General features: G+C 38.9%; 1 protein-coding gene across 1 annotated transcript in view; it reads left to right on the top strand.

The window, feature by feature from the left end:
* KIF6 (kinesin family member 6) overlaps positions 1 to 20,795 on the top strand; it is a 387,990-nt gene that overhangs the window by 7,258 nt on the left and 359,937 nt on the right. The window contains exon 3 of the mRNA XM_027127150.1: positions 1,865 to 1,939. Coding sequence (XP_026982951.1) covers positions 1,865 to 1,939 — 75 coding nt within the window. The remainder of the gene's footprint in view (positions 1 to 1,864; positions 1,940 to 20,795) is intronic.

The raw sequence follows: 20,795 nt of genomic DNA, 5'->3' as shown, positions 1-20,795 counted from the left end.
TTATCTCTCTGGGCCTCAATTTCTTCCTCTGTAAAGGATTAGATTGAACTTATTAAACTCTTTGATTCTATTTTGCTCTTCAGTGGTTTTCAGAAGACAGCTGATCATAATGACTTTCCAGATTACTATACAACTGCATTATATAAAGTAAAATGTTTGGGGGTGATGATATTTTATGTTTAATGCACAATGTGTGATTTATTGAAACTCCTGCCATCTCTTTGGTTACATGGTGGTAGATGTCATTCCTCTTAAGGAAGTGGAGTTGGGAATGGCTAATTCATTCGCTCAGTCATCACCAACCTGGTAAAAGAAGCAAAACAGCCTTAGCATCATCACCTAAAAGCACCGCTGGGTCTGTGCTCAGACATCACAGTGGGTAGTGCTCTGGAGAGCACATGAGCAGCCGTGTTATCTCAACATTCCTATCTGAAGCCCTCATACACCTATAGGGTCTTGAGGAGTGTTCTGGGCACACTCAGTAAATATTGCTGAAATATAATCTGGCCTGCTAAATGAGTACCCAGAGTGCCTTACAATCTCTCTTTGTATATAGTTTCATTATTTGCTTCTTCAAAAGGGTGGTTGGTATGCTATAGGAATCTTTTGAAATTAATGTTGATTAAAGACAATGAATTTCATTCCATTTCATATCCAACCCAGCTCCAGACATCCTCCTGAACTCCTGAGTAGTGAAAACAAACCTACATTTCATGTAGTCTCTACTTTACTTGAACATGTGCCCAACTCACTTGTGTGGGCAGATACACACACCAAAGGTTCCTAAGCACTTTGAAAGCTGCTTAGGATTTGGGTGTTTCAAAGGTTTTGCTTTAATGTACCCCCTCTCCCAATTTTTATTCTGAAAACTTTTAAATATGCAGAAGAGGTGGAGGAATGATGCAATCAAATCTCCTTTACCCTTTGTGGGAAATTCATCAATTGTTAAGGTTTTGCCCTCTGTGCTTATGCATGCACTCTCTCTCTCTCTCTCTCTTTCTCCCCTTCTCCTTGCCTTCTCTCCTTTTTTTACTTTCCTTCCTGTTTGTATTGCTCCCTGTCTGTTTCTTCATGATGTTTGAATGGGGGCTATATTTGCTGGTTGTGAGTTAACACATTGTATAAGGATAGGTTGTGAGTCTCCCCCCAGGTTTTCAGCTGTGCTTGTGATCCTGTACTAAGCTAAATCAGGGTGCCATCGCAAGAAGGGTGCAATGGATACCATCCCCCCTCCCCATGGCTCGAGCCTTGCCAGTCGGATCAAGATTTCCTTTATAGGACAGGTCTATCTTAATTTACTGTTTGACTTTTGACTCATGATCAACAAAATGAAACAAACTGTGCTAAGAATTAAGTAGCTGATACTAGGTGCAGTACCTAATTAATGGAAAATAAACTTCAGTTTAAAACTTTAAAACTAAGTTCAAAAATCATACATTTCACAGCTGCATTCTTTTCTTACAGGTCAGACATCAGGAGTTCTTTGGCTGTTTACATCCTGTTCTTGGGTTTCCATTTCATGCACTTATCTAGATTTGAATTTGATGCCAATTGCAGACACTGTCCCTCTTGAGAGCTAAAAAACACACAGTTTATTATTTGGTTCAAAGCTGCTGCGGTTTTTCAGAGGGATTTATTGTGCAGATCTTGTCAAAGCAATACTGTTTACCCACCATTTGTATACAGGGGTACAAGAGTACAGTGTGTTTGGGGCTACAGGGCAAACATTGTGTTAGGTTAGTTAAGCCCAGTGATGTAAATATGAGGTAATTTACAAAGCTTTCAGGAGAAGAAAAAGTATGTATTAATCCAATAGTGTTTGAAGGCTCAAGCTTTTAAATAATTACTGTTTTCACATTTGCAGATTTCAAAGGATTTTTGATCAGAATGAAAAGCAAGAGACCATTTTTGAAAACATTGCCAAACCAGTTGCTGAGAGGTAGGATTTCCTATATTTTGTTCAGTGGGTTAGTGGTTTTTCATCTTGCCTTCAATTCTCAGATAACTGTGGTAATGTGCTTCAGTATATCAATTATGTACTCAGGCTGTAGGGCATGTGATGATGGCAGTACTAATACCTTCTATTGTTACACCTTGTTTGTTTTAGATTTAGATTCTGAGCCTCAAAACAAACCAGTGAGATAGACAGAATAGCTATTATTACTCCCATTTTGAAAGATATGTAAATCTCTGAGGATTAGAGAGATTAAGTAGCACTGCTCAGGGTTAGTGGCTAGTGGTAGCAGAGTCCTAGATGGTTGTCTAACTGTTAAGTCCAGTGCTGTTTTCTGAGTACAATGTTTCAAACATATGGTTAGACAGATGAAGGACTGTGACACCTGGGAGGCCTAATTCTGGTTGACCCAACTCTACCTCTGTGTAATAACTCTATTTCAAAGCTTGACTCTTAGCTTAGGTCCCTTTTGTTTCTGTATACCCAGGTAGTTCCAGGCTGCTGACTACTGGAACCAAACTCACATGAGAATAAATGATTCCGAATAAACTGGAGTGCCATTTTATTAATATATGTTGGCAAAGTCTCCTTGAGACTAGACTCTCAAGCCCTTAGATAAGCACACTCTCTTTCTGTAGGGAGTCTGTATGGTAAACTACTAGTAATAAGATTGCTTTCTGATCCTGAAATCATTTGGGTGATTTTATGACCTAATTAACCCCAGATATATCTATCTTTACTATTCAAATGAAAAATATGTCTGCTAAGTAAACCCATTTTTCAAGTCCACGGATCAGTACACCCTCAACTACGACATTGCTGAAAATATATCGACACACATTGTCTCCCAGACTCCTATCTCATGAATCCTACTCAAAGCACGCCCTTCTCTCTTTTGTCCCAGCTTTATTGAGATATAATTGACACGTGACATTGTGTAAGTTTAAGGTATATGTGTTGATTTGACACATTTATAAGTTGCAAAATGATTCTCACCATAGTATTAGCTACCACCTGCATCTTGTCACGTAGTTCCCATTTCTTTTTTGTGGTGAGAACATTTAAGATTTGCTCTCTTAGCAGCTTTTAACATTTATAAATACTATTAGCTACAGTCACCATGCTGTCCATTAGATCCCTAAACTTGTTAAGCCCTTCTCTTTTTATACTGTCTTCCGTCACAGTGGGTAGAATATAATTGAGTAGGCTTAAGCTATTTTAGTTGTAGTCACAATCCAACAGCATCTCTTTAGACTAAATTCAGGTCTCCTTGACTGGATGTCACACATTTCTAAAATTCTCTTCTTTTTAGTAATGTTTTGGGTTATGTCATTTTTCAGGTAGCCCATCCCATGTGTTTTATTTTGAGCCTTTCTAAAATCATTCGGGGAGGGGACCTTAGTTTGTGTTTCATGGATGTCTGTTTTTCCCCCCCCATTACTGACTGCCTCTCCCATCTTGAGCCCACTTCCCCCTTGAGCCCTTGCTTTGCCCTCTGACAGGAATTCTCTTCCTTCAGAAATCTGCTTAGTTGCTTCCTCAGCTCTTTTGAAGTCTTTGTTCATGTATCCCCTTCTCAGGAAGGCCTTCCTTTATTAGTACCCGATTGAAACTGCATTCCCTGTCACGCTTCCCTATTTTATTTTATTTGTTTGAGCACTTATCACCGTCTGACATACTATATAGTTTACTTACTAGTTGCTTTGTTTGTCTGTCTTCTACTAGAACAAAAGCTCCATTGAAGGCTGGAGATTTATTTGTTTTGTTCACTGACTTGACAAAGATGCCCAGCCCGATGATGACAGGATTTGAAAAATGACAGGCAAGAGCATTTTTATCCAGGCTGCTCAAGTTGGTCCTAGTGAATCATATCTTTCATCAGTAGGAAGCATTCCTCATTGTCCTTTTTAATACTTTTATTCTTGTATCCCATTTTTCCTGAAACTATTTTTGCTATTTTTTTCATTTTAGCCTTTATCTGCTTTATCTTTCTCGATCTCTTAACTCAACTTCCCTGTGTCATTTTGTCTTTAAATATAGATCTGGTAAATAAAATATATTTGGCTTTTGCTTTTGTAGCTAAACTCAGAGTCCCTGATATTTAATTGGTAACTTTAACCTGTTAATATTTATTATTATTACTGTAATAGTGTTTGGAGCTATCCTCTCAGGTTTTTTTTCTATTTATCATACTCTCTATTTTTTTCCCTTTCATGCTGTTTGTTGGTTTGACTGTGCTCTTTGCTGCTTTTGCCACTTTCCATTTTCTCTCTCAAGGTGTACACACCTCTGTGTGGTTTAAATTCAGATATTAAAACTTATTTGTATTTTTTCTCAACATCTGAGAAAATTTTTCTCAACATCTGAGAAAATTTTTTCCTTCATCTGCCTGCCTGTCTGTCTCTCTTCTCCCCAGGCAGGGACCTTAGCACACTTTTACTTTGCCTTTCCTACTTTCCCAGCACTTTAGGTATTGAGATCTACTGATAATTTTATTCAGGATTGTCGAAAATCATTTTCATTATCAGCATTTGCTTAAACTTATCTCTAAGTTATTTTTCTTTGCTTTTCACTGTTTCTTATACTTATGTCTGTTCCTTGGATTCCCTTTTAGTTTTGCTGGTAATCATCTTCTAATAAGTTTTTAGAGAGAGTTCAAGACTGGGGAGCTTTCTGAAGCTTTTCATTCCCCTTCACAGTTAAATGACAGTTTGACTGGGTATAGAATTCTAGGTTAAAAATTCCTTTCTCTCATAGCTATGAAGATATTGCTTCATTGTCTCTTTGTATGCAGTGTTGCTGAATAGATGTCAGTGTCAATCTGGCTCTTATTTCTTCTTAGGAAATACCCTTCTTTCCTGGATGTTTTTAGGATTTTTTTCTTTTTCTTTTTATGAAATTTTGTATCAGTGAGTCTATTGATTGTCTAGGTATGGCTATTTTTTCATATAATCATTTATTCTTGTCTCTCATTCAACCACTTCAATCTAAAAACCCTTATATTCAAGCTCAGGGGTCATCACATTGCTAATTTCTTTGATGATTCAAAAATTAATTTTCTTCCCTCTAACTTATTTATTCTTTCTTTCTGGAACTTCTGGATCCAGAACTACCAGTTATATCCTTCCAGGATGGTAGTTTGCTTTTCAGCCATGTATATTCTCTATCACCTACCTCTTAAATTTTTAGTTTTTACAATTTTAGTTTTCATTTGTAGGAAATGAAAAAAGTCTATTCTTGTTTATTCATGTGATCTCCTCCCTTTTCCTTCTGGAGAAAATTATCTTTCTTGGAAACACTGGCTTTTCTTTCTATGTACTTTCTCTTTATGTGAATGTTCTTCTACTGTTGAGTTTGGTGCGTTGCTTTCCCAGTACAGACTTTCCTCGGATGTTTGGTGATTCTCAGTGGTGGGCTCACCTCTGTCATTTGAGAGTGCCGTTGTCTGTTTGAGAACGCTGTTTCTGATCACTGTGGCTCCCCTGGTGTCTATGGTGAAGGAATGCTGTGCCCTGAGCTTGTCTGCTGGGTGTGAGAACACTCTTTCCTCCTGGGTGTTGCTCACCACCAAGGGCTCTGCTCAGCATCACTAATCCAGGCTCCTACTCTGCAGGAAAGTGTTCTTCAATAGTGGATGGACAGGGCTTCCCTGGTGGCGCAGTGGTTGAGAGTCCGCCTGCCGATGCGGGGGACGTGGGTTCGTGCCCCAGTCTGGGAGGATCCCACATGCCGCGGAGCAGCTGGGCCCATGAGCCATGGCCGCTGAGCCTGCGCGTCCGGAGCCTGTGCTCCGCAACGGGAGAGGCCACAACAGTGAGAGGCCCGCGTACCGCAAAAAAAAAAAAAAAAAAAATAGTAGATGGACAGATGGAGGCAGACTCACGTCTCTCTCTGATTCATCTGCAGAGGAGAGGGTTATCAAGGAAATTAACACTAAACTAAGAGCCTGGGGGAATCTCTGTTTTCACTGCCTTTAAATATGTCATATATAGTATGTTCACACTTTAGGAAAGCTTGAATTGTGGGACTTTGAATGGTAAAATACAAGGTATCAATAAAGTCATTTATACACAATATTTGAAGTAATATTTATCCCATAAATTGAAAAATATATTTTTAAGAATTATATAAGTTGGCAGGCCTGGTGAATGGAAGCTGTGCCACTTTCGATGTTAAACGGAAGTGCCTGCTGTTCTGGTGAAGGTTAGTCTCCAGGAACACATGCTCAGTGTAAATCCAGTTCATCTTACACTGCCCCTTGAAGGCTGCTCTACTGGGTTAACCTATTGTAGCTTAATTCTGGTTACTGTGTACAATTAAAGCCAAATAAAATTAATCATATTTCTTTCCAAAATTCTGTAGTTCAGGAATCTTACTAATTTAGACGCATCTTTCCCTACTTAACTCAAATCAGTGATATGACTCCATGACCGCAGAACTGCAGGACTGGTGGTGAGAATTTATAAAGCTCTAACTTTGTGTCATGGGAAATTAAGTAAAAGAATCTCTGTGGTTATTTGTTCTTTAGCACATCTCCACTAGGAAGTACATTCCGCCTCTTCTGAACTTTGAAGGTAAAAACCGCCTTCTAGCATATTCATTTTGCTCACTGGTTTTGGAATAAGTTTTTGGAAAGGTGAAATTTAGTAGGTCCACAGATGCGTTTAGTGTATGGCACTGCACCACATAAAAGAGGTTGTAGCTTTACTTGATATTTTACCTGGTGTTATGCTTTTCAAGCTGGAGTGCATTGATCTTGGGAGTATGTGGTGCTCTGTCAGGGGATACCTGAAGCCACAAGCTGAACGCAGCACATCATTCTGGAGTAATTTTACTTAAAGATTTGGGCAGAAAACTTTGAAATCTAGACTTTTCGGGGGTTTTATCACATGTACTTGTAAATCTGCAGAACCCCAGTTTTCCAGCCAATCTTATGCTTTACCTAAAAGCTTGGGGTGTAGGAAATTCATTTTAGGTACAGTGAGTTCTTTTGGAAGAATTTGGAAATTTGGTGTTAGAGAAGAACATGGTTTGACCAAAATGAATAGGGCGCACACTGCCAGGAGGACTGGTTGCGCCCAAGATACAGGTCCCCATAGCTGGCGCCACTGGGCAGCTAAAGCCTCTGCACTGCAGCAAGGCCAGCCAGGATGGTTTCTGAAAACCTATTGTGAACCATTGCTTTTTAACCTTTGATTTCACGAATGATGAACAATATCAAGGGCAGCCTTTCAATTTATGAGAAGAAGAGGGTGAAGGGGAAAAGAAAGCTCCCAGGGCTACCACCTCAGACTTGGAGAAGAATGTTGGAGAATACCTGTCCACCTGTGCTCTGGCTTGGGGGGAGGCCAGGGCTTGGTAGAGAGATTTCCTCATGGGAGGGGCAGTCCCACACTCCAGTGGGGCCACGGCCAAGCCCAGCAGGGCTCTCACCTGTGCCCTGGGAAACAGGCTTTGCTGATGATGCTGTGGGTCACATAGCTTGCCCAGTCCTGCTGCACAGGCAGAAAATAGATCCTGCACCTTCAAGACAAGAGGACCAGAAAGGGAGAGAAGGAGGGCCACAGAAGAGTATTTAAAATAAATCTTATTCGCCAGTTATTCACCTCTGTGTACTCATGCTTCTACCTCATCTGGCTCAAAAAATTTGGCAACAAGTAGAATAATCTAATTCTGGCCTCAGCCCTGTGATGAACTCACTATGTGACTCTGGGTCAGGCCTCTCACTTCGGAACCCGTTCTACCATCTGAGAAAGGGTGATGCTAATAATATTACATTTACCAGGATGTTTTGAGGATGAAAAGAAACAATGAATATGAATGTACTCTGTGAACGTCAATGCCCTGTTCAGTCTAAGGGTTGAAAAGTTAGAAATCTTTATTCTTTTTGCCACTTTAAAACTATGGCCAGTCACTTCTGTCTCCAGACGAAGATGAAGTCGACATACTTCTCTCTAATCCTCTTACTAAGTACAGCTAAAAGCTCTGGGCGTTATATATAAAAGAATATAAGAAGACCCTGAAAGGTGGAGATAAGAAGGTAGACTGGCCAGGGGACTTCAGGACCTAAAGGAATGACACAGCCATGAGTTCCCTGTGTTTTTTTTGTTTTGTTTTGTTGCTTCATGTATCCCAGACTGGATGCTGGAGAAACTGGCAACCCAGAAACACCAGTAGACTTAGACAAAAGTGCCAAAAAACTTCTGCTCTCTATAGCCAAGGCACCAGGAAAGGGGGCAACCCAGTGAGACAGAAACTTTTAGATACTGGTTGCCCTGCTCCATCCAAATACCATGGAAAAACTCATGGCCCCACCCTCACCCAGACAGCAAAGGCCGGGCTGTAACAAGGCACCCCATTCTGCTGCTGCCAGGGTGGTATCTGAGGAGTGGGAGGACTTTCCTCCCCACTTGGAGGTAACAGCTTCCATTCTCCCCTCCCTCAGGTTGTCAGTGGAAGTCTCTTGAGGATCCTGGAGTTCACCACCATCCAGCAGTATCAAGGCCTCCCCACCCTGCTGTGAGGTTACTGAGCATCACAAGGTGCCCCTCCCTTTCTTGTCCAGGGAGGTGTCGGTTGAGGCCTAGAAGGGAGCCTGAAATCTCACCTCTGTCCACAGGAATGAGGCCCCTCCACAGGTGTCAAGAGAGGCAGAGTGGTGAACCGGGACCCTTACCCCCACCTGGCAGTAGCATGATGTCAGAAGAGACCTGCTAAAATAGAAGTTTTAAGTATGACCTAGAATCTCAGTAACTAATGCCTAAACTATCCAGGATACAATGAAAAATTATGCATTAAATAAGAAATGTCGAGAAATAGGAAAATACCAACCTCCATAAGGAGAAACCATCAACAGATGCTAAAACATAGATAACACAGATCTTAGAATGATCTGACAAGGATTTTAAAGCAACCATCATAAAAATGCTTCAGCGAGCGATCATGAACGTGTTTGAAACAAATGAAAAGATATAAAGTCTTGGCAAAAAAAATAGAAGATATAAAGAAGAAACAAATTGGAATTTCAGACTGAAAGTACAATAACTGAAATTAAGAACTGCAGAATGGAGAGGTCAGATGAAAGAATTAATAAATTTTAAAATATAACAATAGAAATTACCCAGTATGGATAACAGAAAGAAAATAGACTGAAAAAAAAAAACAAACAATGAACAGACCCTCAGGGACCTGTGAGAACTACAGCAAAAGATCTAACATTCATGTTGTCAAAGTCCCAAAAGACAGGAGAAAAAGAGTATAGTTGAAAAATATTTAAGGAAATAATGACTGAAAATTCCCCCAATTTGGCAAAAGGCATAAACCTAGAACTTTATGAAGCTGAGAAAGTTCCAAACAGGATAAACTCAAAGAAATCCACTTTAAAACAAATATTAGTTAAACTTTAGAAAACTAAAGACAAAGAAAAAAAATCTGAACACAATGAGAAAGAAATGATACCTTACCTACAGGAAAAAAATAATTTGAATTATAGTGTATTTTTCATCAGAAAGTGTGGAGTCTAGCAGGAAGTAGCAGAATATTCTCAAGTGCTGAAGGAAAAGAACTGTCAGCCCAGAATACTGTCCCCAGTGTAATTATCCTTCAGGAATAAAGGGGAAATAAAGACATTTTCAGACAAAGGAAAACTAAGAGAATTAGTTGCCAGCATATCTATCTTAAAAGAAGGGATAAAAGAAGTTCTTAAAAGAAGGAAAATGAAAAAAGAATGAATCTTAGAACATTAGAACAAAAGAAGGAACACGAGAAAGAACAAAAATATACACTAATAAAATAAACTTTTCTTCTCTTGAGTTTGAAAAATCGTGTTTGATGAAGCAAAAAACAAAGCATTGTCTGACGACAGTTACAAACGGGGAGGGTAAAGGGATTTAAAGGGAAGTAAGGTTTCTATACTTCATTCAAACTGGTACAGTGTCAACATCAGTAGATCTCTGTGGTGATGGAATAGTTCTGTATCTTGACTGCAGTGATGGTTACTTGCATCTACACATGTGATAAAATGGCATAGAACTCTACACATGTATTGTACCAATGTCAGTTTCCTGGTCTTGATAATATACTATAGTTATGCAAGATACAACCATTGGGGAAAACTGGGTGAAGGTACACCGAACCACACTGTAATCTTTTTGCAACTCCCTGTAAATTTATAATTATTTCAAAATAAAACGTTAGTATCACCAGGTATGAAAATTTTAGTGTCCTTTGTTTTATGATGCCCTTCTATTCAGTAAATTCAGTAATCTGAATGATTAGACTAGAACTTCTCCCCCATGGGTCTCAATAAAGCTAATTTCATTAGACATTCACCCAAACATGCCTGCCAGTAAACATTTATTTTTCTCAAAGTTGGCTTTCAAGCAGAAAACACTGGTCAACCACCAAATTGTACAAAAACCCCTTGGCTCCCACAGATCTGTTCAACTTCAGGCCACAAGTTCACTTACCAGATGTGTTGTTTATAAACATGTACCTGTACTTGGCCCCACTTCCTGCTACACTGAATTTCCTTATAAATCACATTTATGGCTTTTGTGATTTTACTAATGTTCTTAATGTTTTAACACTTTTAAAATTATACTTTCAACTGAAAACATGGCTTTGTGTTTAAAAACAGGAACACATATCAGCTTAAAACCCTGGAATTATATAAGAGCATGACCTTGAGGTACTCCAAGATCTTAATGAGGAAGGGGGTAATAATGCCACTCCACCCACAGCTAATGAACTTGGAGAGAGCAGCGGCAGTCCATCAAACAAGCAGAGATTGTACTAAGGATGCACTTTTAAAATATGGATTTTATTATTGTACATAAACAAATGAGTCTCAATCTTGATGTCTCTTAAGAATGACCAGTCAAGAAATTGCATGATACCATCATTTTTGCAATGATAACTACATGTAAGGCTATTTGTAATTCATTTGATAAAATACCTCTGAAAAAATGGCCTGAGAGTTTTATGAAGCCATTTGATTGGGACTGTGAGTTCTCTGACAGAGCAGGTACATGTGATGAAACTTGCTGGGCCAGTGCTAAAATAAAAGGCATTGCTTGAATTAAAGACAGTAAAAAAAAAAGACTGGCAAGTGGATCAGAGATGCCCTCACACAGCGATGTGACTCCTTAGCTAGAAGGTACTTGTCTTAGGCTGCCAACCTACTCCTTCAAGCAGATCCTGAGGCCAGGATTTGAGTGGAAGTAGTTTACTTGCAAGGTGAGCCCAGGAATCACCAGTCAGGTCGTGGTGAAGTGAGGTGGGGAAGGAAAGGAAGCCACTGCAGGTACATGAAAGAGCAGGTTACCGCTGTAGGCAACGGGGACTCAATCCCACTGGTGTTCTCTGGGGGACTGCGAGGAACAGGCCTCAGCATTGTCCCACCCGAGGGGTGAGGAAGCGCATTTGTATTTAACCTCTACATTATGTGAAATTGTGTTCTTAAAACATCGTGATACCAGAATGGAGAAGTTATCTGCATATTGAGTGTGACGAGAGCTCTCCTTGTTTCTTCCCAATATTCTGACATTCACACACTCAGTATCATTTTTCCCATTAATCCTTGAGGACAGTAGAAAATTTCCCTCATTCATAATAATTTAAAACATTATATTGCTATTCGTCAAACACATGAAGTGTGTTCCCAGCTCAAGACCTTTGCACTTGCTATTATTCCCTCTGTTTAGAACCCTCTTCTCCCAGGTTTGCTCCTGGCTTGTCCCTTCCTGTCCTCCAGGTCTCTGCTCAGATGTCTTCTCTGTCCTTAAATGTGCTCTATTTTTCTTTATAGCATGTATCACCAACTAACATACTATAGGCAGTATCTACTTGTTAAATTTGTTTATTGCCTGTCTCCACCCACTCAAGTATAAACTTCCTGAAGGCCCGGGGTCTGTCTTTCTTCACTGTTGTATACGCCGCTCCTAAAACAGTGTCAAATACATACTGCCTACTCTATGAATATTTGTTGAGTGGTAGAACTAGCACGTAAAGGGTTATCTATTGGGAGCTGTAGCCTTCCCTTTCTTGCTGAATGCATAGTGATGGACTTTATTTCTTGTAAAAGGAGTTTCACTTTTGGTTCCTTCCGGAGATATTATTTGGACAGAGGCCTTTTCAGTGAATTGAAAATGAAACTACAGATAGCTGCCTTTTTGTCTGGTCTGATGGTTCTCAAAGTGTGATCGCTGGGCCAACAGCATCAATGTCACCTAGGAACTTATTAGAAATGCAAATTCTTGGGCCTCACCCAGACCTGCTAAATCAGAGCAATCTGTGTTTTAATAACAGATTGTTAAACCACCCTCTAAGTGATTCTGATGCACTAAACTAGAACTAAAGTTTGGGATTCTCTGATCTTGGTACAAAGCTTAATACAGGTTGAGAGGGGTCGGGGGTAGGAACAGAGAGGGTACTCGTGGTATTCGTCTTTAAGGATATCTTTCCCAGAGATCTGAGGTGTACTCTACACAACTTTCCAATTCCAAAATTGGTATTTGTTTTTTTATAATTTACATCCCACTTATTTATAAAATAAATCAAAGCACTTTATGCTAATGCTAGGGCAGGCTTCATGGGTGTAGTATGTAGTAACACAGGGCCCCATGTTCAGAAGGGGACCCATCTTGGTTTAATACTCTGTTGTTAACATTTTTAGGAAGATTAAAAAGTAGCAGAGACATCAGAAACTATTTAGACTGTTACGTAGTTAAGTAATTTTGGGAACTTTATAATTCTCTTTGAAGAAGTAATTGTGGGAGACTGTATAACACATTGATTAAGACTGTGGGCTTTGGAGCCATACAAGCTTGGTTCAGCTCCCAATTTTAATACTTAATAGCTGTGTGGCTTGGGCAAGTTACTTAATCTCTCTGTGTCTCAGTTTTTAGTCTGTAAATGGGGAAAGTGATACCGTAATAGCTACTTCATTTGCTACTTCATTTGCCATGATCAAATGGACTATACATGAGAAACATATGCCTCACTACATAGTATGTGCTCAATAACTCTTAGCTATCATCCAGCTTTGGCTCCTCACCAACATTTCCACAGACAAAGATTTTTCATTCCAATTCAGGATTTTACTGAGTTATGAATGTTTTTCTTTATGGATTTTTTCCCCTTGACTGTCTTTAGCTTTGGTTTCTCCTGAGGCACAAGTTTGCGATTTTACCATAGATCTTTATTTCAGGATTTGAGGATATGTTTACAGATAATCCAAAGATACTTCTAGTTATTACTATTCACCTTCATATCCTCCCAAAGAATGATATGCAAAGAAAGCAAACGGAATGCAAAGCCGTCTGGAAAATCCTTCCTGCACAAATGTGTAGTGATTGATTACAACTGGCAAGATTTTTACTATAGTTATTTGCATTTATAATCGACTGTGGCAAAAAGCACAACCATAGTTAAAACATGTTGTTTAAATTGTTGGAGAAACTATAGCAGTAAATTTAGCTAGTGCTTTATCACTTGCAGATCTAAATATCTTCCTCATTTGAAAGTTGCTTTCCTTGGAGCAGAGCTCTTTTAGCAGAATTTCCATCATTCTCAGTGAATTTGGCCTTTCCTATTCTTGGCCATGTGGTTTTGGTCAGATTTTTAGTGTACTTCTTGCTAAATAACATGAACAAATTTACATATTGTTATTTGATAACAGTGAATACATTTCATTTTATATAGAGCTTTGCCAATCTTATAGCACTTTCACATGTATTATCTCACTTAATTTTTACCATAACCCTATGGGTAGCTAGGTATTATTCCCATTTTAGATGAGAAAACCAGGGCTCTGAACATTTAATTGACTTCTGCAGGGTCACACAGTAATTAGTCTGTGGAGCTGAAACTGGAATAGATCTTCCTTTCATATAGTCCTTTGATCCTGAAATTGCTGTATCACACAGTTGCGTTTATGTATTTCCTTCCATTTCACAAAAGTTGCCCTGACTAAATTCACCAGTGATGTTCCTGTTGCTGAATCAGTGGACATCTTTCAGTCTCCATCCTGTTTGACCTTTCAGCTCGGGCACAGCAGGCAGCACCCACGCAATAGCGTTTGGCCAGCTGCACACCTGGGAGCAGTCCAGGGCACTGCAGGACCCTGAGGGGGCAGGCATGCTGGGGCTTGGACCTAGATAAGTGAGAGTGACCACCGTAGCATCAGCAGAAGTGACCACTCAAGATGATAGGGGCTTCCCAAGGGAGCAGCACGAGGACAGGCATGCAAGGCTGGCTGTCCCTTGTGTACCCAGAGCTGGTCCTAGCAGCATCTGATATTTAAGTCTCCAGCCTTAGCACTGGGACAGGAACTGCTGGTGCTCAGGCTGCAAACTTTATCGGTAAGTTATTACAAAATAAAAGCGGATATATGGACATGGCAATAAAGCATATCAGAGAGTTGATAGAATTCTTCAGAGAGGTTAGAGTTTTCAGTTTTGAAAACTGCTGCAACATTGTAAAGAAAATATCTGCAGGCTTAGAAATTAAATTTAAAGATCATCACATTCAACAGAAAAGGACACTATTTTCATATGAAGCTTGAGATGAACCAATTAATGCAGAAGACAATTTTTAAATTAAAGTTTTCCTTGTAATCATATAGATATGGTGATAGAATATATAAACATGTGTTTTGAATTATGTACAAATTATAAAGCTACTCGGTTTCTTGTTCAACTTCCACAAGTTACAGGAGATGTCAGAGGAAACATTAAAATGCATTGTATGTATTTGCATTTAAAATTAAATTCAGGGCTTCCCTGGTGTCAGTGGTTAAGAATCTGCCTGCCAATGCAGGGCATATGGGTTCGAGCCCTGGTCCGGGAAGATCCCAGATACCACGGAGCAACTAAGCCCGTGCGCCACAACTACTGAGCCTGCACTCTACAGCCCGCAAGCCACAACTACTGAGCCCGTGTGCCACAACTACGGAAGCCCGCACATCTACAGCCCCATGCTCTACAACAAGAGAAGCCACTGCAATGAGACGCCCGCGCAACACAACAAAGAGTAGCCCCCACTTGCCGCAACTAGAGAAAGTCTGCGCACAGCAACGAAGACCCAACGCAGCCAAAAACAAACAAACAAACAAATAAATAAAATAAATCTATAAAACAATTAAATTCAAACTAACATGAAACTGATTTGTATGAAGAGTTAAATCTTTTTAGAGAAATTGTTTTATAAGATTCATCAGCTTAGATATACTAAATTTTATATTTTGAAATAATTTATAGGAAATTTATCTCAGTGTTGTCACAGCTTGTGAAATACTCTTAACAACTCTAGTAACAGTTACGTCAGCAGAAAGATCTTTCTCAAAATTAAAAATTATTTGTACATAATGGTCTACATGGGAAAAGAATCTAAAAAGGAGTAGATACATGTATATGTATAACTGATTCACTTTGCGGTACACCTGAAACTAACACAACATTGTAAATCAACTATATTCCAATGAAAGTTTTTTAAAAATTATTTGTATATTACCTCCCCATGAGTTACTTATTTTATAACTGGAAGTTTGTACCTTTTGACCACCTATGCCTACCATGGTGACTATAGTTAATAGTACTGTATGGTATATTTCAAAGTTGCTTAGAGAGTACATCCTAAAAGTCATCATCACAAGAAGGAAAACTCTTGAAAGAAAAATTATGTGTGATCTTGCATTTGCTAAGAGCTTTCAGTTATATCAACTGAAAATGAAATTGCTCAAAATACAAATTTTGATGACCTAGTAAATGCATACATAGAAAAACAAGTCAGGAAAATTGTTTGATCAATCAAGATATATTAATAAAGTATTATTATTTTTGTGTTATATAAAATTATAACACCAACATATTTTTTTACAATTTGGAAGTTTATCATTACTCATGTAATACTATTATTCATCTAATTATAAGTAATCACTGTAATTACTAAAATATTTTTAAGGGAGAAGGCTTTATATTTTAATATCTTTGACAGCACTTTTTCCTTTTTGAACAAGGGGCCCTGCATTTTCATTATGTCTTTGGCCTCACAAATATTGTAACTAGCCCTACCAGAAAGGCCCTCCTGCTTCCCCCTTGTAAACAAAGGGTCCCTTACCTTATAGCTTTTTATTTTCTTCTCATATTCTCCCCTTTGCTCTCTAGGCTTCAGGTTTCAACAGTCCACAAATCTTCAGCCCTAGGGCATTTGCCCTGGCTGTTTTCTCTGCCTGGAATGCTCTTCCCTCAGATACCCAGGTAGCTCACACTGTCACCTCTTTAAAGTCTTTGCTCAAATGTCACTTTCTTAATGAGGCATGCCCTGACCACCCTAGCTAGTGAAAACTACAGCCCACCCGTCTCCCCAGCTACCGCTGACCACCTTACATTAGTCTACATTTTCCTTTTTTTTTTTCCATAGCACTTATCACCATTTGACATGTATAGTTTACCTATGTACTGTGTCTGTTGTACATTATCTGTCTCCTCTGCTAGAATGTCAACTTCATAAGGACAGGAATCTTTTTCTGTTCTGTTCACTGATGATTCCCAAGGCCTATAACAATGTTGACGTATAGTAGATACCCAGTGGATATTTCTAAAATGAATGAAATCTGAAATTATTAGATAAACATGCAATTGCTGTGCAAGCCAAATTTATTCACATAACTGCAGTGTGTTTTTCTTTGTTGTGCAAAAGACAAATTAGATTCTTGATTCCTCAAATTGTTTACAGCTAATGCTTTTGTATTTCCATCTATTTTAATTAATGAAAATTCCTATTATAGAGCTGTACACTGAATGCATGCTAATTAAATTGTGTTGTTCATATAATTATAGCTGTAAAAGGCTTTCAGAACACTAAAAACTTTGTTACAAAAGCTTAAACAATTGAAATAAAAATAAAACCCCAGTGGCTGTTTTCTTTATTTGCCTGTTAAGAATATTTATCTCTTATGAGACCCTGTTTTGCCTCAATCTAAATGATAAAAGAAGTATAGTACGTTTTCATTTAAGAGTGTCTGTATTTTCACTCTTAATTTAGGTGCATAGCCAACTGTGTTAGGAATTAGGAACTATTCTTATTCATATATAAAATATTCTTTATCCATAGCTCTGTAGAAATTCAAATGTATATTTACTAACTTGTGTAAATGTATATTTACTAACTTCACTCTCAAGCACTAGGATCTTTGAAAATCATTATTTCTTTTATTTGTGATTTAATTTTGGTTAGTTTTATCATGAGAACACCAACACTTCTCACTGAGACAAAATCAGGATTATTGTTACAAGTAGGAAGTATCCATTTTTTAAATAACAAACTTGTGCTGCCTGCTACTTTTAAAAACTGGAATTGCTTCTTTAATGGGAGAAATTGTTACTGAAAGTTGCTGTGCTATCTGTATGTTTCTGGTAGAGGGAGTTTTTATATCAGGACAATAAAATTTAGATTTCTAAGGAAGCCACCAAAATAATGAAACACTTAAGTAGCACACCAAAACTATCTTCTAAATGTTGATATGATGTAAAAGCATGATTAGCGTCTTTAATTAGAAGGATGAAAATCACGGCAATAGTTTCATATCTATATTAGATGAAGCCATAGCTCCAAAGATTTCCCAGTTTCCATGTGATATTAGTAATATTATATGACTACTATTATATGAGTAATATGAATCAGAATTTTGCAGTACTAAGAAGATAACAATGCAGATACTAAAAAGTTGTGGATTCTATAGTTTCCCAATCTATTTTATGCTTAATATGTCATTGAACCCTGGAAAAATGACCTGTCTAATGTTAGTCTACTGAACTGTCTCAGTGACAAGAAATAAAAACCTACCTCAAATCAAAGAAAAATAAATTTATTGGCTTACATTACTAGGAAGTCTAGAAATTTTTTTTTAAAATAAATGTATTTATTTAATTTGTTTATTTTTGGCTGCGTTGGGTCTTCGTTGCTGCACGTGGGCTTTCTCTAGTTGCGGTGAGCGGGGGGCTACTCTTCGTTGTGGTGCACGGGTTTCTCATTGCAGTGGCTTCTCTTGTTGCAGAGCATGGGCTTTAGGCACGTGGGCTTCAGTAGTTGTGGCACGTGGGCTCTAGAGCTCAGGCTCAGTAGTTGTGGCACACGGGCTTAGTTGCTCCACGACATGTGGGATCTTCCCAGACCAGGGCTCGAACCTGTGTCTCCTGCATTGGCTGGCGGATTCTTAACCACTGTGCCACCAGGGAAGCCCCTAGAAATATTTTGACTTCAGTCTCAGTATCCTCCATGTGGCTGGCAGCTCCAAGTTTATAGGTTTGCAGAATCACAACTTTCAAAAAGGACATTTATCTTCCCTACTGATGTTAATAGAATGTCCGTGTGAGGATTCTGGCACCATGCCCATGCCCAAACGAATCACTATCACTAGAGGATGGGGTACCCTCTTTACCTAGATTCCCCTAGCCTCACTGTTGGCCCTACCTGTATCACTTGGAGATGGGGAGAAGTTCTGCTGAAGGACAGGATGTTGGTGTTCCCAAGGAAGCGAGATAAGAAAACAAGCTGGACAGATAAACTTCTGCCTTGAATAAGTAGGCAACTTAAAGAAAGCCAAATCAATTTGGAGATACCTATGAAATACTGAAGGCCTGAGGACTTTCAAGGATGACTATAGAAAATAAGGAACAAGAACAGAGCTTGTTTGTATTTTGGCTGTGTCCGTCTATGGTATCTAACAGCTCAGTCTACCTGGTTAATGGGATGTTGACATGTGTGTGTAGATTTTGGGTTGACTGTGATGACGCCATACTAGATAAAGAGGAACTAACATGTGTTAGGTTTCTACCATGTGTTAGGCTGTAAGCACTTTGGGATATTTTACATACATATATATACTCTCGAGTTGAATCCATGAGGTCTTGATGCATCTGTGAGTGACAGAAAAACTTAACAGGTCTTAAAGATATGAGCATTTATTATCTCACTTAAAAGAATCCTGGAGATAGGCAGTCCAAGACTGCATGGACAGGTCTGTGACCACCTTCCTTATCACATCACCTTGTGGCACAAGATGGCTGCTTGAACTCCAGCCCAGAGATGCACCTTCTAGGAAGGAGGAAGGCGTGAGTAGGCGGAGGAGATTGCAGCTGCTTCTTGTTAAAGAGAACTGTTGGCATTCCCACACGACATTTCCACTTAGATTTCATTAGTCTTAACTCAGTCACATGGCCACACCAAGCAGTAAGTGAGGCAGAGAAAAGTAAATCTTTTAGTTGGGAGGCCACGTGCCCAGCTATAATCTGGGGTTTGGTTACTAAGGAAGAAGGGGAGAATGACTACCGGGAGGCAACAAGGAGTCTCTGCCTCGTACTTCATCTCCAATACACAAGCATTGGTCAGGAGCTGGAAGACCATGTGACCATGTGACCATGTGACCATTTCCAAGTTAGGAAAGTCTTAAAAATCTCTGGATCTGTGCTAATTTGGTGCCTTTAAGAGCTCCTTTCCTTCTCTTGCCTAAGGCCTCAGATGTGCTTTAAAGAGGTTCCTGGTGAATCTTCTCAGAGTCCTGCCACATAGGTACTATACGTACTGACTTTCCCCGGGCATATGTGTATGTTGATCTGGGCATTGCTGCTCTACGCTTACATCATATGTGACCACTGCTTTCTCACATGTTGCTCCGTTACCACCGCATTCTTCCTCAAGTGAATTTATATGTGAGGTTTATGAGTTATCCTTTCGATGCTGAGAAACTACTTCATTTCTTACCTAACTAGCTGGTGCACTGTTGTGTCACTTTTAAAAGTAGGGCTTATGTATATTTTAAGTATAGCACACTCTTCTGTCCTGAGAAAACAATAGTTATAACTCTTCTGTTTCACCTCACACATTGTATCTCCTTTAAGGAATAGTAAGAGTACAATAGGCTTGTATATTAAGTAGCCTCCAGTAAATGTATTAAAGTATAGGTGTGGTAGAAATATTTCTCCCTAGAGATTACTTGACAAAATAAGTAATGAATAGAGGTTCAGATGTACCTCAGTGATAAAACCATCGTTCTTCTTTGTTAGGCACATAACATATCTTTTCTGAACTGTGAACATGTTCAAATGTGTTTAAGACCACACTGTGAAGAATATCATATATCACAACTTCAGTATATTGAAAAGCTGTTTGGCTATTTACCTGATGTTTTCAACCTCTCTAAGATTGGAAGTACGGATGAAAAAGCAAGTGTGAAACTTCCTCAATAAAATTCTTTTTGAGCAGGATTCTAAATGATCTATTACGGTGACCTTAAACTAAACCAAAGTGCATCATGTCTCCATATGGCCATCATGTTATGAAAAGAATGGCAATGGTTACTTCGGGGAAATTAGGTGGCTTTAAAGAATTTGAACATAGAAAGACTTGTTTTCTTTAGTTTTAAGTTTGGGTTTCTTTTTACTAAATTTACCACTTAGGCCTTTATCTCCAGTTCAGTCTGCCTCTTTCAGAAGTTCATTTGCTACTTCACTTCCTAAGCTAGGGTTGCCAGATTTAGGAAATGAAAATGCAGGACACCCAGTTAACTTTAAATTTCAGATAAACTATGAATAAACTTGAAGTATAAATGCGTCTTAAATGTGGCATGGGCCGTACTTACACTAAAAAATTATTTGTTGTTTATCTGAAATTCAAATTTAACTGGGCATCCTGTATTTTATCCGGCAACCCTACTTCCAGCCCTTGTTGCTGTGATATTGTCTGCATATTTTCTTCGTTGAAGTTCACATCTCCATCAGTGGATTTCTCCTGTCCCTGCATTTTCCCCTGCCTTTGGCCATTCCATCTGGATGGTGTTGTC

The sequence above is a fragment of the Aethalodelphis obliquidens genome, unplaced genomic scaffold (assembly GCF_003676395.1).
Source record: "Aethalodelphis obliquidens isolate GAN/ISIS:26980383/991018 unplaced genomic scaffold, ASM367639v1 scaffold31, whole genome shotgun sequence".
NCBI lineage: Eukaryota > Metazoa > Chordata > Mammalia > Artiodactyla > Delphinidae > Aethalodelphis > Aethalodelphis obliquidens.
The sequence above is the reverse complement of the archived record's forward strand: the minus strand, read 5'-3'. Positions and strand labels throughout refer to the sequence as shown.